The following is a 16,725-nucleotide window of genomic DNA, read 5'->3' as shown; positions in this document are numbered from 1 at the left end:
AGAACTTTACCTTCATGGTCTCTTTCTCTTCTTCAGTGCATGAGTTCATAATCTTATCCCCGGATTTTACAAGTTCATCTATAGTATCTTTGTGCCTCAAAATCTCCATGGTGAATGCCTTGAAACACAATAAAAACTGGTCAGCGATAAAAAAATTGAGTACATGAAGTAAAAACTATTTTTGAAGTGCATTATGATGGACTGAAAATTAAATCATGCCAGTACATTTTCTAGATGGAGAGTGTGCTGGCCAGTAATTAACATGACAGTTGGAAATGCTTTTCTTTTACCTTTTGAACTTGTAGCTGAGCAGTGGTCTGGTCTTGCTCAAGCCTAATATCACCCAGAGACATCAGTTTCTTTTCTGTTTCTGCAATCCAGGCTAATTCAGCATCAGCTGCTTGATCAAACTAAATGAGGGAGACATTAATTAGTTCAGCAATCCTATAGCCATGAAATTAGAATGACTGTTTCAAAATTTTCTAAGACGATTAAAAAGCATACTTTTGAATTATTAGAAAGATAGCAGTTCACTTTCCGTATGAGGTTTTTATATAAATGAAATACAGAATGGTTCTGAGGGATTTAATATGATCAGCTCAATTCATAAGCGTGACAAAGCAGAAGCAGAAAGACGCAGAAGTATATTTCCAAAGTCTACACCTCTCTAACAGACATCGTGAGAAAATTAAAAGGGTTATAATTTCAGAATTTTTACTAGACTGTTTAGTTTCATTTTACGCAATTTTCATGTCTTTTCTATCTCCTGATTATGTTTACTATTACTGCCACTGTTGCAACAACCCCTAAGAAATAGCTGTGTGACGCTACCCTTTTAATCGGAAAAGCTGCTTTGATATTAAATAATAAAAGTGAAAAATTACAGTTCAACTGAAGTCAGTGAAAAAAAAAACTCACAGACTTCAGAGAAGACAGGATTTCATCCAAAACCTAGACCGTGAATCAAATGTAAAAATAATTCTGAGCATTTCTATATAGCCAGTCCTTTCCTTAAAGGATCGACTTTTGATTACCATTAGTCAATACTTACATGTCTTTAAAGCTACCTTAGAACACTTCTGATTTAGAGGATCCAATTTTTGTGAAAAGTAAGAGTAAATTAAAAAAAGTTCTCTCTTCAGCTCAAGTTATAGATACGCATCTTAGCACACACACATCGCATTACTGAATGGGGGTAGTTTGGAGTTTAAGTCAAAGCGAAATATTATATAGGAAGTTCAGATGCAGAAAATACTCATAATGGAAACTATTAAAAACTTAAAAAAAAAAAAAAAAAAAAAACTCTGACCACACCTGCAACTAACTGAACATTAATATGGCTCTGAGCTACTCTGAAGGTCTGTCACAATGTATTATGTCAGACCCTATTACGCATCTTACAGACAACTATGCTGTTCTCACAAGTCTCTTCCTGACAACACTCAGTCCTTCTTGTCCTTTAGATCTGATGGTCTGTGCATTTGAGGCTGTAGACCCACAACAGCCTTGTCCCTGTAACATAGCTGGAACTTGCCTTAGCCACTAAATCAGTCATGTCTTAGCGGTTAATTATGAGTCACACTATAATAAAAGAAGTAATTTGGAGATTTCACTCTTTATGAGTCATGTCTTTATCAGATTATTTAATCCATTTGTTACAAGAAACAGAGCACAAACATTCTTTTCCACTAGATGTCATTTCTCATTTGAAGTAATACAGAAAGTAAATTTTGTCCTAAATATTGTGACTTCCTAACAGAAAGGTATGTTCTGAATCAATCAGTACTGTAACATTAGCACCAAATACATGCATCAGTGGTATTTAAATTTTGACCTGGGAGCACTTCACAATCAAGTTCTGAAGTCCATCTATTTATGACTCAAGCAAATTAGATGAATAAGATGATGCCAGATATGCTAGACGCACAAATTACCTGCAGTGTGACTTCCTGATATCACAGAATCATGTGTATATAAATAATACTGGACAAAAATTTAATGGAAAAAAACAAAATCAAGGCATGGCAGTGAAACTTCTAGGGTCTGCAGCACTGAAGTAGGATAGATCTCTAAACTCCATTTACTGAGGAAATAGGATTTCTAAGTTGTGATGTGCACATGTAATACATTAAAGAATAAAGAATGCAAAATTGGTACTCCCTGTATCAGCAATTCAGTGTATTTTATCGCATGTATTTAGAGTTATTTATGAGCCTTGAACTTCGCTTGAGTTGCTATGACACCATTGATTTGATCCTACTCAGTTTAAACGACTACATGTGCTACTTCTTCCTCTAAGCAGGAAAGGCTGTGACTTGTGAATCTGACGGCACTGTGATTTCCTCTGTGAACACTGTAAAGCACTCTCTGGCCTGCCTTTGAGTGGAGAACAGCATGCAAGCCAGCTGTAGGACATGACCTCTGTCTCTGTGTAGCACTCCTTGAACTAAGGTAAGACACTAATCAGAACCTTCAATATTGAGAAATGAAGACCAAAACATACACAGACGAATTAATCTATCAGTCTGGAGCATTTTGCCCAGGTCGCTCAAAAACAGGACATCATATTAGTCTATTACACCTTCAAGCTTCTGTTCACAACATGAAACCATATTCTCACCCCTTCATATACCCTACTGCATTTGTCACCTTGGCCCAGAAATGTCTATCACAAAACACATACTACTGCCATGGAACCCAAACATGACTGGTGACCTTGGCCTCCACCCAGAAAACGTCAGCAGTATACACACTTGAACCAGTTGCCACAGGATAAGCTTATAAAGCATTACCTTCTCCAAAAATAATAATAGAAAAAATTTGCATGCCTCTTTTTTTTTTTTTTTTTTTTTTGAGCTAAATGCAAAGCAGCTTATCCTTCATTGGAGACATGTTAAGCTGCTTGGTATTCATCACAGGATATAGCATACAGGAGCACACCATGGTGGTCTGTACAGAGCTGAAGTGAAAGCTAGGGATATGCAGAGCTAGAGAGCAACATGCCCTTGCAAAATCAACCAGCAGAGCAGTAGCTTTGGGACTTGCATGCCAGGACTTGAACCTGTTGAAGTTGTGCCTGGGAATGCAACCTCCTAACCTAAGTAATTGGGAAAAGTTGAAGGAGAGCCAATATACACTCTCCTATCTCACCTTATCGCTTACTAGAAAATAGCCCAACATTTTTAAGGATTCACTTAATGAGACAAGATAATATTCATAGCAAACCTCTTAAAAAGTTAAATACTAAGTTATTTTTAACCTCAGTTATAAGCAGATCTGAGTTACTGCCAGCCTCTTTTAGTCAGCTTTAGTCAGTGTCATACGTGCTTTCTGCTTTCCCATTATAGTTGTTTATGAGAACTATTAGCAGAAACAAAAATCTCCACTGATATTTTTATGCCTGAACTGTAGGCAGGCAGTGGAAAATTGTGCCTCCATGTTGAATTACAAACACAGAGCTTAAATATGGGACTTTTTAATGATGAAATGAGAGTACTAGGTCTCAAAGTGTACCCATATATACACCTCCGTGTGTGTGTGTATGCATAAGTTTAGAAAGCTTCACATATTTAATAACTGGATTTTTGTATCCTAAGAAGAAAAGTGTTGTGGATGTGAATACAAGCAACGGTTATTTCAGTTCTTCAGTACTGTTTGAACATGATCCAGCTTTTAATTGTGGAAAGTACAGAGGAGCTAGAAAAAAGGTGCGGCAACGCTACTGATTCCAATGTTTCATCCAGTAAAAGCAGCTGGAGATCTGGACTATATTTTACTTAGACAACAAAAATCTGTGAAAGATAAGGACCATTCAATTCTTACTCACATAAATTGCCACTTAAGTCAGCAGGAGATAGTTAGGGCCATTTTAGCTACAGGACAGGTCTGTGTCAACAGAAAGGCAGATGACTACAGCAATGCAGCGATTAGCTGTGCTCTGCTATTCACGCCTTACAGGGAGGCACAGTCCATCCGTACAGCTCTTCCGTTGCTCAAGCATAATGAACGTTTGGCCCCACCACCAAAGGACACCTTTTGTTCCGGTACACATTGCCACAGACAACTTCTTATCKCCCGGAGAAGCAGAGTTTCCAGTACCTGCTGGGACCTCAGGATGGCAGCATCAATCTCATCCACCTTCTGAGAGATAGTGTCGCTCACTAATCGGTACCGTTCGTTGTCCTCCGTTATCATCTTGTCGAGCCCCTCTCTGGCCCGCCACGGCACCAGCTCCAGGAAGGCGCTGCTGACTTCATTCAGAGTATCCAACAAGCCTCTGTTGTTCTTCGCTTCCTTCTTCAGTTCCTGAAAAAGGCCATTTAAAGTAAACATGCCAGCATACGAGCTGAACACACGCAGCTGGCACGTGCTTTTTATTCTTACAACTACTCCACGGGTCAAGAACTGAAACGTTTTCCAAGTAAGCCGAAGGGATGAATTAGCACACTTATAATATCAAAAGCTAATGTAACTGCGCGGAAAATAAGTTATTTGACAGGAAAGCAGGTGATTCCTGAAGATAATTTTTCTACTGTATGTATCTTAAATATGTTTCTCCAGTCAATATGGCAGTCTGAAACGTTAGTATCTAATCAAACAACCATATCAAAGAAAGCTAACACATAATCATTACAACCTTAAAAACCAAAATCGTCAGTAAGTGACAAYAGGCATGCAACAAAGCAGAATATGCTAATTTCAAGTGCTTTCTTAAATGAACAATGACTGGATTAAATTTAATTGAATCATTACATAGTCCTTCAGGAATGACTTTTTACTTTTTCAGGAAACCCTGGTTTATTTCTTTGCTTTTTATACATATCAGAAAGTTAATGGATTTTTTTTTTTATTTAGCTTTCTTTTCCAACTTTGTTCTTACCATCCAGCTTATACTACACTTCTTCTTTCTGAAGAAGTATTTATTGTTTAATAGTATTAGTAATATACTTTACATGCTGACTCTTTTTACACTTTACAGGACTCTAGTCATGTCACAGAATCAAAATAACTTTGTTTGACAACTTAAGAGTTTTCCCAGCATTAGGAGCTGCTCAAATAAAAAGGAAATGTGTTTCTCTTGTGCTAAAAATAAGCCCCAGACCAATTTCGTAAGTGATTATAGCAGATGACTCTGGAAAGTGAGTTTGATTCTTAACTACYGTTACATTTAGTCAAATGATCTGATGCCAAAACTAGTTATTCACAAAACAACTTTCTGCCAAACAGGAGTTAACAAAAAACCTAGCTGAATTATATAGCAATAAATAAATCATGGATTCCCAAACATACTTTTTGTCTTTCTTGTGCTTGGCTTAATTCTTCGCCCTTTGGTATCTGAGTTTCGTATGAGAGTAACTCCACTTCTACTTTGTCAAGCCATTTGGAGAGTTCCTCATGGGTTGAGTGTAGCTGACTTGCTAGCTGCAGAGCCTGCTCTAAGGTCTTGGATACGTCAGAACTCAGTTTTGTAATGTCTTTGTACCTTGCTTTAATGCCTTCCAGTTTATCTTGAATTATTACAACTTCATCACCTAAAATACCAGAATGATGTTATTTCCTGTGAACACAAGTATTTAAAAGCAAAAAACCCAAACAAACAACTCTCACTTATTAGAGCTCTTTGAGTATTTTTAATGAAAACAAAAAACAAAGGACAAATCCTCAACTCTCGTATATTATCTTCACTGAAGTCCACAGAGCCAACAGGTTACCTGCCCTGTCTTTTACTCTACTAAGTGTTCAAAAAGTAAGAATTAAGACCCCAAATTTAACATAAATTTTTAAAAAACAATCCTTAAATTCATAATACTTCTGATAAAGGCAAAAACAGATTATAAAAGGGCTACTGAAAGTGCAAAGAAAAAAAAAATCAACAAAATACTAACTGGATTTTCATTAAGGTAATATTTTAAATGGTTCTTTGAACTATACATCCTCTTTATTAACCATTAGAAGCACAATTCAAATGCCCAGATAAAAATAAGCTCCTGAAATTTACTAGTATATATTCATGTTTTATTATAAAAAAATAACATCGAAGTCTGTAATTGAAAAAGATTCTCCACCCCCAACCATATGCATGTCTTAAAAAGTTCAAAGTTTAAAAGTACTGTAAAATTTGGACAGCTGCTGATCTACAGAGCAGACGTGTACAACTGGAATGCAAATTTTCCCACAGTATTAGCTCCAATCTAGGAGACAAAGCTTTCCTCTTGCAGTAAAAGGTAGTCTAATATCTCACTCCTCTGTGGATGTCTTCAGGGAACTGACTGTGTCCACTGCCAAAAAGCCCTCTATTATGAGTAATGTCCATAACTTGCTATTAGGAATGGAATGCAGGTTCACTAAAATAATTTTCCACTAAAAATAATAAAGAATTCAAGGGCTGATCTTTTTGCAGGCTTAAGAGGACTTTAATGGCATGTTGTTCACTTATATTAACAGTAAAATTGGCCCAAAACAACCTACCTTGACCTCAAATCTTTATTAAAATGAGCAACTACAACTCCTTTAACCAGGCAATCAGAACTAATATTTACAAGTTTCAGTTTAATTTTCTCATAAGCACTTAGAAGTATGTGAAGAAAGCCTAGTGAATCAGTTTCCTAAAAGCTCTCACCTGTTGTTTGCTTGAGGAGCTCTAAGCCATTTTGTATAGCCAGATCAACATTTTGTTTTCTAAGAAGAATCTCTTCTTGAAGTTCCTTAAAGAAAAGGCCATTTGAGTAAGCATAGATGTGATAAATCGTATTATTTTTACTTGGAATTAGTTATTACTATTTCAAACAAGATAAATTAATGAAACACAAATGAAATATGGATATATAAATGAAATACAAAAATAAAATAAAGTAATAAATGAAAAGAAATGAAAATACCAGTAGTTCAGAGTGCTGTTTCTCAAGCAAGTCTGTGTTGTAATCTTGGACTGACAGTTTGCTCAGTTTATCATGGACTTCATTCAGCCAGTTCATCAATTCAACTTCATCCTCCCCAAAAATCTGAGCATTGCAGTAAGCTTGCTGGAGGAGCTCAGACCTGCTGTTGCTCTTCTCTTGAATTTCAATGTATCGGACTTGGGAAGAATCTAGCTTTTCCTGCACCATATCTTTATCTTCCCTGGAGCTCATAGTTTTTAGAGATTGACCAAAGCTAATGGCCTGGTGTAAACTCTTATTGTGAGCTAGGATGTCATCTTCTAGGGCCTATATTTTTTCAAGCAATGAAGAATGATGGAAAAGAAAAGCAGAAAAATATAAAAGAAATAAGTGAAACTAAATAATAACCAAAAGAAAAATGGCATATTGCCAATTACAAATGCAAATATATAAAACTCAAAATACAGCAAATAAATAAATAAATAAATAAATAAATAAATAAAAAGATAAAAAAAAGCACACCATAACAGCTTTCCCAGTCACGTTATGCATTACAAGCAGGTTTAAAAAGAGTAAAATAACTGAACGCATAGGCTGTGTCTTACTTTATGCTGAACAATCTGCTGTTGGAGTTTGGAGGCCTGTGTTCCAATGGGTTCAGCATTTGCAAGCCTCTTCTCGGTGGCAGTCAGCCACTCGACCAGCGGTTCCAGAGTTTCATGGAACTGCTGTGCCACCACRGAGATACCTTCCAACTGACGGTTCCTAGAAACACATCAAGATAGAAGTCATCTTTTGTGATGAAGTGTAAGCGTGAAACAGTCAAAAAAGCCCACAAAAACTGAACCTTGAATCCTCTGCAAATAAAAAAATTGTGTGATGATATGAGTCAATCACAAAATGAAATAGAAATATATCCATGATAAAAAAGAAAACCAAAGTAAAGTAACAACCAAGTTAAGAAAWAAACATCCCCAAAGCTAACTGTTTGAAACTGTTATAGGCAGTACGTAAGTTTTGCAAATATAAATAATGTCACTTTATTCATATTCTTTTTGTTAAAAATAATCTAGTACTCAGCTCAGCAAAACACAACTTTATACTCAGGGAAGTGCTCGAGTTTCTAGCTGTCCTTAAGCATACAGCTACATCCCCTTAACTACTACATACATTTTAAAGTTAGGCAAAGACTTTACTGAACCAGAACATACTGTCATGCTTCCTCAGCACTGTAAAGTATCTTTAAACACTTGTTCAATGATGCGAACAGATCTATCTGGCTCTACTTTTGCATTCCTTGTTCCGAGTAAGAGCTCTCAATGACATTAGTGAGACAATGTTAATAAAGCACAGACACTTGACCTCAAAAAAAAAAAAAAAAAAAAGCAGTATCTGAAACATTCCTCTTTCAGGTTTTACATTTTAAAGGAGGTTCTTGATTGGATGAGAAGTTCTCTCTACAGCCACTCCTGAACAAATTTCACCCAGGCAGGCTGTTTCTAATTTTAAGAAAGATATCCCTTATCTGAAAAACATTAGAATATTGTCTTATAACTGGGGATCTCATCTTGGATAAAAGGTATGAGCATACATGTTTCCTACRGCTTATCAACAGAGAGACCTGAAAGACTTGGCATACATAGCCATGAAGCACTCAAGAAGTACTCTACATAGTTTTCAAAATCATCCTCAGATCTCTTCTTCTTTTCTAGAGTTTGGTCAAAGAAAAATGGAGACAAGCTTGCAGCTAACAGATGGCTTGGAAAAAATTGTGATTTGATTTTAAATTAAATATCACCAGACTGRGAGAATAATATTACATTAAACATGACATTAACATTTCCCCAGCTAATGAGTCAGATTCCTAAAAAATAATAATAATAATGGTCTATTAGTGGTTGACTCTACTAATTAAGCAAGCACATTATTAGTAGTATCAACAGAAGAGATTTAGAGTAAAGAAAATAGAGGCTACCAGAAGAAGTAGGAGTCAAACCAGGCAATTTCAGTGCTCATCTAAATACTAATCTATTGTCTTGTACACTGTAATACTTCCCTGTCTACTTAAACTCCCTTGCTTCAGCCTTCAAAATCACTTCTCATTCTCAGTTATGTGCTTTCTTCAGGCTATCCCTTATGTATATGCTTCTCCTCCTTTCTCTTCTGAACAATGCCATCCTTTTTCAAATCCCTACCCTGAAAACAGTCACCTTCAGCAAAGCCCTTTTAACCCTTTTTTCAAAGGCACTACCATGGTTCACAGCTTTCCAGTTATATTACACATTAATAACTCTCAAAATGTCTAAATGTATGTATACACAGATATTGTGTGCATGTTTTTGAACTTTACTTTTTTCCTGGAACTTGAACTGGACTGTGAATGTTTAGGAGACTTGCTAGAGTATGTTTAAGCACTTTGATGGCTCTTCATCTTCTTGAGAACTTCAAGAGCTCAGCATCTTGCATAAGCAGATCAGCCAATGAAAGCCTGAGGGCCAATAATTTCTGGAAACTAATTACATGGATGACATTGAACAGAAAAAAAAGAAGAAGAGTTCAATGCCGCTCTTTGTAGCAGCATGTCAGGACTTCAAAATCTCAAGCGGACATCATTATTATTTATCAACTGTTAATTTATACTTGATTCTACACAAAACAGGAGACAGTTCTTCCATCAAGACACTCACATTCCAATGAACGAATGCAGGCAAAAAGTTCAAAAGATACACATGCAGTTAATCSTGGTAGACTGCCGCATCTTAAAGATTTTTTCTCTACACTTTTCCTTCAGAATACCTACTCTGTCAACATCAAGGTGAAATAATGTAATGTGGCAACAAGAATGGTATTTCTTACAAGATTTAACATTATGGAGTTCCATGTGCTGCTTTTAACCATCTATCACCTGCTATGTCCACATTTTTCGAAGCTATGAAAGAATTTCAAATACCTTGTTTCAGCTTTACTGAGCAAYGCATCCCATCGACTATCCAGGAAACTCAACTGTTTCAAGATTTTCACTTTATCAGCAGGTTCTGCTGACTCTGCAATTTTCTCCCCTTCACGCTTGATTACTTCAACAGTGGGCTTGCGGTCATCCAACAACCTCTGGAGAAGCTAGAGAGAAAGAACAAGCAATCAGACACYAAGTTACTAAGACACACTGTAATCGCACAAGTGCAAAAACCAGAAGGAGACAGACTTCTTGAATGCCTGATAAAGTAAAGAAGTATCAATGCTTATACTCTGCAAAAAGTAACAATGTTGTTAACCAAATAAGAGATCAAAACAAGCCAACCAAAGAAAAAAAAAAACAGCTAAGTTTCACCAAGCCCCCATTTCCAAAATGACCTACTTTGTTTCTGTAGGGTGAAGATATGGGGCTGCCCTAAGAGTGAACATTTAAGGTAAAAAGTTACAACTAATACGCATTGTAGGAGTCACGCCATTTAAAGTATTCACTCCATTTTGTAGGAACATTATTGCAAAGAAAAACTTCTCTTTTCCTATTTTTTGAAATGGCCAATTAGTGTTTTGTCTCTTTTCTTTTTCCAGCGAACCTTTACTATTTCTTTCCAGATAGTATTAATAATTCTAATTAGATTCRGATTGCAGTGCCGCAATCCTTCGCATGTTCTCGACATTCTCCCAGTGCTGGACAGACTCTGGAAAACAGAATGGATGGCTGCTCTAAAGATCTCAGTACACTTGCACGTAACGCAACGCAACCGAACAGACTTTATGCTGTGACAGAGACTGCCATTACTACAGTGGAGAGAGATTCTGAACACATTTCACTTACTTTCTGTTCTTGTATCTGGGCTTTCACAACTTTAAATTCAGCAGATGGCGGCTTCTGATTAGCCACAAGGTCTTCTGTATCAATGAGCCAGCTAAGCAGAGATTCAAGGGCATCCTGAAATCTCCCACAGTGAAGGAGGGCTTCCTGCAATTGTGCAGCACGCTGGGCAACCTGAAGRAAAGTAGAACATCTGACTGTACTCACCTATTTTTATATTTTGTGAAACAAGCAGCCAAGATTTGTAGACTTGCCATTTGAATGCCTGGCAATTATCATCAACTTTYATTTTCACAGCTACTCGTTACAGCACTATGGCATTTAGCATTAGTTTAGCATTAATGTTTCGGGATTGTGCTCATCCAATGAAAAGAGGCAGATGATTTTCAGTAAATTAGACGGCCCTAGCGTTCCATTACAAGAGATAYGTCTGTTTTGTATAGTTACAGTATTATGACTTATGCTGATAAATTGTGGTTTGAATAGTTTTTAATTTTCCTTGTGAAAAAAAATGAGTCAGAAATTCAAAGTAGCAGTTATTAAGGGATCATAATCCTCTCAAAGGGAAGAAGAGATAGGAAAGCAAAGGACAAATAGGTATATCACAAGTCTCTGTTGTTCTGCTGCATCACCCCTTCTGGAAGACATGGCTGATGAAAATGGGCACAGTTTCTGCCTCCCACTGTTACCATTTTCAACATCAGCCACTGCTGGAAGAGAACTATTCATAGCACAGAAAAACAACTACAGCCAGTYCAAAGTGACCAGTCCAAGTGACCAGTCCAAAGCAGTGGCTCCTTCTGATGGCTCAGGCACCACAGTCCTTAAGGTGCACTAAAGGAAATGTGACACTATTTGCACAAAGCTGGGCTGCATCTCTGCATTGAGTACTGCTCAGCATACAGTATATTCTGTGTATATAAATATAACAGAGTGAAAAAATGTGCAAAGGAAGAGTGAAGAGGAACCCCTTAAAAGTGGCCGATCACAAATGACAGCTCCCTTTCCCACCTATGTGCCCCATCATTCACTGGGTTATCAAACCTCTCCCTGCTCTGCTTAAGCAGAAAGGAACACATAGTCCTGGGGGAATCTTTCCTGAATAATAATAATAAAAATAAATAAATAAATACAAAAAAGGACAGACATAAAGTTTGACAAAAATCTTATAAATGATAGTAATACCTCCAGCAACTAGTGATAGAAATCTTATTTTTAAAATTACCCCAAAAGTTATTGTGTAAAATAACTAAATTCACACCCTTACTATTTAATTTCCTGTATTTTGAAAGATGGCAGAAAACAAACAATCAAAATGCAAAACAAGACAAAAGCAGAATAGCATACAAAATAATAACCTTCTTATTAAGAGTCTTCCATCGGGTGTTAACATCTTCAAGGTCATGTTCAAGGTTCTCTGTGCTGGTGCTTTTAGCAGCGCTTTGAATAAGGCCTTGACCTAACCAATTTACCTCCTGTTGTTTTACTTGCAGTGGTTCAATTTCATCTTTCTGGAATACCTGCATTGGGGAAACCATGACACATATGACATACAATATCTGCCAACATAAAATGCATAACAGATTCTGATGTTTACCTCACAGTATGCAACTTAAAATGCTGGAAATTGGTATCTGTGAGAAAGGAAACTACACCTTGTGAGCAACTTCCAAAAAGATATTGATGAATCTAAATAGACTGGGCCTAATCTAAACAGAATAAATGGAATACATCATTGAGGGAAAATGATGTACAATTCCATAAGTAGTTTTAGAGAGAAAGGACAGAGAGAGAGATAAAGAAGCAGGAGAGGGGGGGAGAGAGAGAGAGAGAGAATTTTAACAGAAAATCAGGAAAGTAAACTAGATTCCTTATGCTATGCTCAAAAGAAGGATGAGAAAAGTCAGRAACAGTTTATAAAGAGAATAAAGAATTTCTAAGCAACAAAAAAACCTCAAGACCAGCAGAACACATCTATATCTGTTTATTTATCTATCTATAAAACCCAGAAAAAAATGGTGCAGAAGGAGCGTAAGTTGTCTAAAGGTAAAACAGGTGAAAAAAAATAAATTCTAGAGACAAAAAAAAAGGCAACAAGAGGGACAACAGAGCAATGTTTTGTCCTAATGTCCAAATTAGGACAAAAGCAAAACTTTGAAGAAGCAGCAAGGAAGAGCTATTTCAGAGTAGGTTTTAGGAAAATGCCAACGGTACCAAGCGAGGAGGGACTACAGATGCTGCTGTAACAGCACCACAGTGGACACCCAAGACAAGCGATATTCCTGCAAAATGCCAGGYCTCTGGCCATTCCCAAACAGCAGCTTGAACAGTTTTCTGTTTGCTTGGTTATACTCTTTCAGGTGTTCAAGCTTTTCAGAGCCAGATTATTACCGTTAGCAACAGCAATGTAAACCCACACTTGTATTCAACTGAATTAGCCTGAACTGACACCAGTGTCAGTGAGATCAGAAAATGGCCCGAAGCCTCTGAATTAATTACCCAGACCAGTGAAAAATAACCACTGAATAAACAATGCTAAAGAACGCTCAACTTTTGACCCTAAATCCTTCTCTTTCTTTAGTGGCATTCAGTAACAGTTCTGGTGTACAGTTGGTGTGTTCAAAGCATCCTGAAAAGCAGGAATCACTCCAAACATACCAAGGACTCTCCTTTTTTGGCAGCAAGCATAGTATATAGCAAGTGATTTCTTTTAAAGAAGCAGACCTCAGGTGGCTGAGCACACTTCCRGGAGCCTGACAAGCTAATCTGGAGGCCAGAGCAAATACACTAAACACAAGGGAGAAAATAAACTAAACGCCCCTAAGAGCCTTGCTAATATGGACAAGAAAACTGTGAGACTGTGGTTATAGCAAAACTTACAGAGTGCAACCAGCTGGCTGTTCCCAGAAAAGGGAAAATGCTTGTATTTTTCTTGACTTCAGGGTAGGGAGGAGGCAAAATAGTCTTTTTTATACAAAATCAATAACAAATTCTTCTTTTCTGTTCCATAAAGCCTCAATTTTGGAGAGTAATGTCCTACCACAGGGAGRGCTGATTTCCATAATCTGCCCTTTTTAAACACATGCATTCTTTGCAAAGAGAAGCTTAAAATAAATTACAATTATTGTCAAGGCTAAAGTTTACTAGAACAACTTAGCAACAAAGCCTGAAATAGCTCAGATTTCAACTGGAATGGGAAGAAAAAAAAAATTACAGACCTGACAAACACCCTTTACATATCACAAGGCTTTAMCCATCCACCACTCACAAAATACTGCAAGATCCTGTGCTTGTAAGATACTACTTCAAATCTACTTTCTGGCATACAAATGCAAAAGGTTTCCAGCACATGGAGTGAGTCTTTAATCTATGCACGTTGGAAACCACAACAAGCTGACACTGTTGCTTATACCTTCATGAGCAAGGGGTTGCTCAACCTGAATAAATGGGCTACAACTGCCCTTGAACGGCATTGCCTTTAACCACAGCGAGTGTGAAAACCGAACGCTAACATCAATGCACAGCGGAGGCATTCCAAATCAAGAGTAACAGACACCATCTGGACAATAAATAACCATGCACCCAACAGCTGGAAGTAATCATCCCTGTCAGAAATTCATGCCCCTAACTCATTTTCGAAAGTGGCCGTCTCACCTACTTTGGACATCTTGTATGTGCTATGCAAATGACACTGCCTACCACATCTGCTGAATGAATGGGATATAAAATTTTTGTGACAATAACAAAACTGTGAAGTTAAAGAAAACTTTAAACAAGTACATTTAAGTCTGCTTTACAACATTTCACAGATCTTTGGATTTTTTTTAAATTACCTTATTAGACAACAGGCCATTGCAAACTGTATCCAAGGTTTCTATCTGGACGCCGGTAGTCCAGATATTGCATTTACTTCTGCCTGGGATAGCTTTTGGACAGTTAACAGTATTATCTAATTCAAGCTGGTGGACAGAAAATACCATTTCATTTGAGTCTGTATGTGCCACACTGGATTCCTCCGGATCAGAGAAAATYTCATATTTTGATAAATCTATGTCACTAGTATTTACAGCAACACTTGTGCAATAAATGTCTACGTGCTGAGGTGCATCATCCACATAATCTCCTTCTACTGCTGTGACTCGCGTCTTAATTTTTTCATCAACTTCATACAAATCTCCCACTTCCTTCTGGTCGAAGGAAATACTTTTTCCATCTCCCCAAAGAGGATCGCCATGTGTCCGAGGTTTCCCTTTCAAGCTGGGTAAGTAAGAGTGCTTCCCCCCGCCCCTCGCTTCCTGCTCGCTCTCGCGTGGCGGTGGACAGCTTTGTTCTGCTTTCCCAGGGGGGGAAATGTCACGCGAAGCCAAGCTGCGGCTCCCTCCGGCGGGGCCGCTGCTGCCCGCAAGCGGCGGGGCGCGCTCTTCTCTGCACAGAGCGGGGAAGAACGGTCCGAACTGCCCTGCTGCCTGCATATCTTCTGCAGAAGACAAACTTCTCGGTTGCGTTTGGCCCCCTGCAAACAGCGTATCTTGTTTCTCTTCCCTTTCGGTCGGAGGGCTGCACAAACCAGAATCATCTTCCTCGGAGGTAAGGGAATTCGTACCCCATTTGCATTTGCCTGATTTAGTGATATCCGATATATCGGGAGTCTCACCAAACGAGCATTCACTTTTATTTGCATAATCTGAGAAATTGGGTGGCACAAACATTCTCCATGACCGCCGATGCTCTTTCTTTTCAGCATGGGACTTCGCTTTGGGTAATGCAGCGGTCCGAATTATATCGCTGTTCAGCTTGAGCGCGTCGAAGATCATCCTCTCGTCCAACTTGTTAGCTTCCCGGCTTCGGAGCTCAAAAGCACTGGAGGAAGCGAGGGCGCCGTTGGAGCACAGCRTGCCCATGTCCAGCGTTCTGTGACTATAGGGCAAAGTCCGGTCGCTGAAATGCCTCGAGGAGAGGCTGCCTTTGGACCCGGAGTCGATTTGTTCATTCAGTCTCACCGTGTCGTAGATCGACCTCTGGGGAACGTAACAGTCTTCGATGTTGAGGTCTTCATCTTCCTCCCCTTTGCCTACACACGGCGGATTCTGACGTAAGCAGTCCGGCCTGCTAAGCGGCTTCCCCATCTCGAAAGCGTTTGCACAAACAGGCTACCCTGCCGCCGCTTTCATAGCGCTAAGTGAAGCATTCGCAAAATACCATCGGTCTGAAGAATTATAGTAAACTCGCATTTAGCATAAGATGCATATATACAAAATATACATCATAACTTATGAGGTGGTTAAGGTCATACTCAGTGCATCAGTGTAAATGCAGCTTTACCGGGATGTGAGTTTTTCTTTCCCCCCCCTAAAATATAAAGTGCTTCAGTAAGAAAAGAACAGAAATCTTCCACTGTCACAGAAGAACAAAGTACAGTGAAACCCCACCGTGGCTCAAATACTTAAAACCCTCCGGGGGACGTTCCGTTTCTCTCTTGCAGGTCCGAATTTGTATCTTGAATCTCCAGATTAAGCCTCCCGAACGAACGAGCATTACAGAAGGCAGCACATTATCTTCTGTAGGTGACAGATTAACTGTAATCCATTTAAACAGTTTGCAGAGTCCCATCTCCTTTATAAATAAAACATGGTGCAGAAGCTTAAAAGGACAGAGCCCACGGCGGCTGCGTACAGTTCAGAGCAAGGCACAGAGAAAATCTTGGGGGAAAAATAAGTTAAATCCAGAAGAGTAAGAACAACAAAATAGTCCTTTACTTTTTTGGCAGTAGCTATAAATATCCTTGATCTGAAAAAGGCCGTTTAGTCTCCTCTCGCAGCAAGCTTTTCCGTGGTGCGTTCAGAAGCTCCATAGGAAAACACGATTTTCCAGCAGCCAAGCCAAGGCAGCCAAAACGCAGACAAGTAGAGAACAAAGTTTTTCAGGCTGCTGTTCCCGGTGCCACCCTGGAGAGCTGCCGCCCTGCTGACGGCGGCAGCGCTGCCCCCCGACGGGCACGGCCGCCCGGCGGCGGCGGCCGCTCGCTCTCGGCGCGGCGGCGCAGCGGCA

At 38.7% G+C, this 16,725-nt stretch overlaps 1 protein-coding gene across 1 annotated transcript in view; it reads right to left on the bottom strand.

Moving 5' to 3' along the window:
* Nucleotides 1-16,725, bottom strand: part of DST (dystonin) — a 300,486-nt gene that overhangs the window by 56,088 nt on the left and 227,673 nt on the right. Inside the window, exons 63-72 of the mRNA XM_085324897.1 lie at nt 12,036-12,197; nt 10,681-10,851; nt 9,829-9,995; nt 7,484-7,643; nt 6,879-7,205; nt 6,620-6,704; nt 5,290-5,531; nt 4,099-4,305; nt 291-410; nt 11-118 (exon numbers count right to left, since the gene is read on the bottom strand). Of these exons, the coding sequence (XP_085181023.1) occupies nt 11-118; nt 291-410; nt 4,099-4,305; nt 5,290-5,531; nt 6,620-6,704; nt 6,879-7,205; nt 7,484-7,643; nt 9,829-9,995; nt 10,681-10,851; nt 12,036-12,197 (1,749 nt within the window). The remainder of the gene's footprint in view (nt 1-10; nt 119-290; nt 411-4,098; nt 4,306-5,289; nt 5,532-6,619; nt 6,705-6,878; nt 7,206-7,483; nt 7,644-9,828; nt 9,996-10,680; nt 10,852-12,035; nt 12,198-16,725) is intronic.

Source organism: Rhea americana, unplaced genomic scaffold (assembly GCF_003343005.1).
Source record: "Rhea americana isolate MKP2758 unplaced genomic scaffold, rheAme1 scaffold_94, whole genome shotgun sequence".
Classification (NCBI taxonomy): domain Eukaryota; kingdom Metazoa; phylum Chordata; class Aves; order Rheiformes; family Rheidae; genus Rhea; species Rhea americana.
Note: the sequence above shows the minus strand (reverse complement) of the source record. Positions and strands in the feature narration are given on the sequence as shown.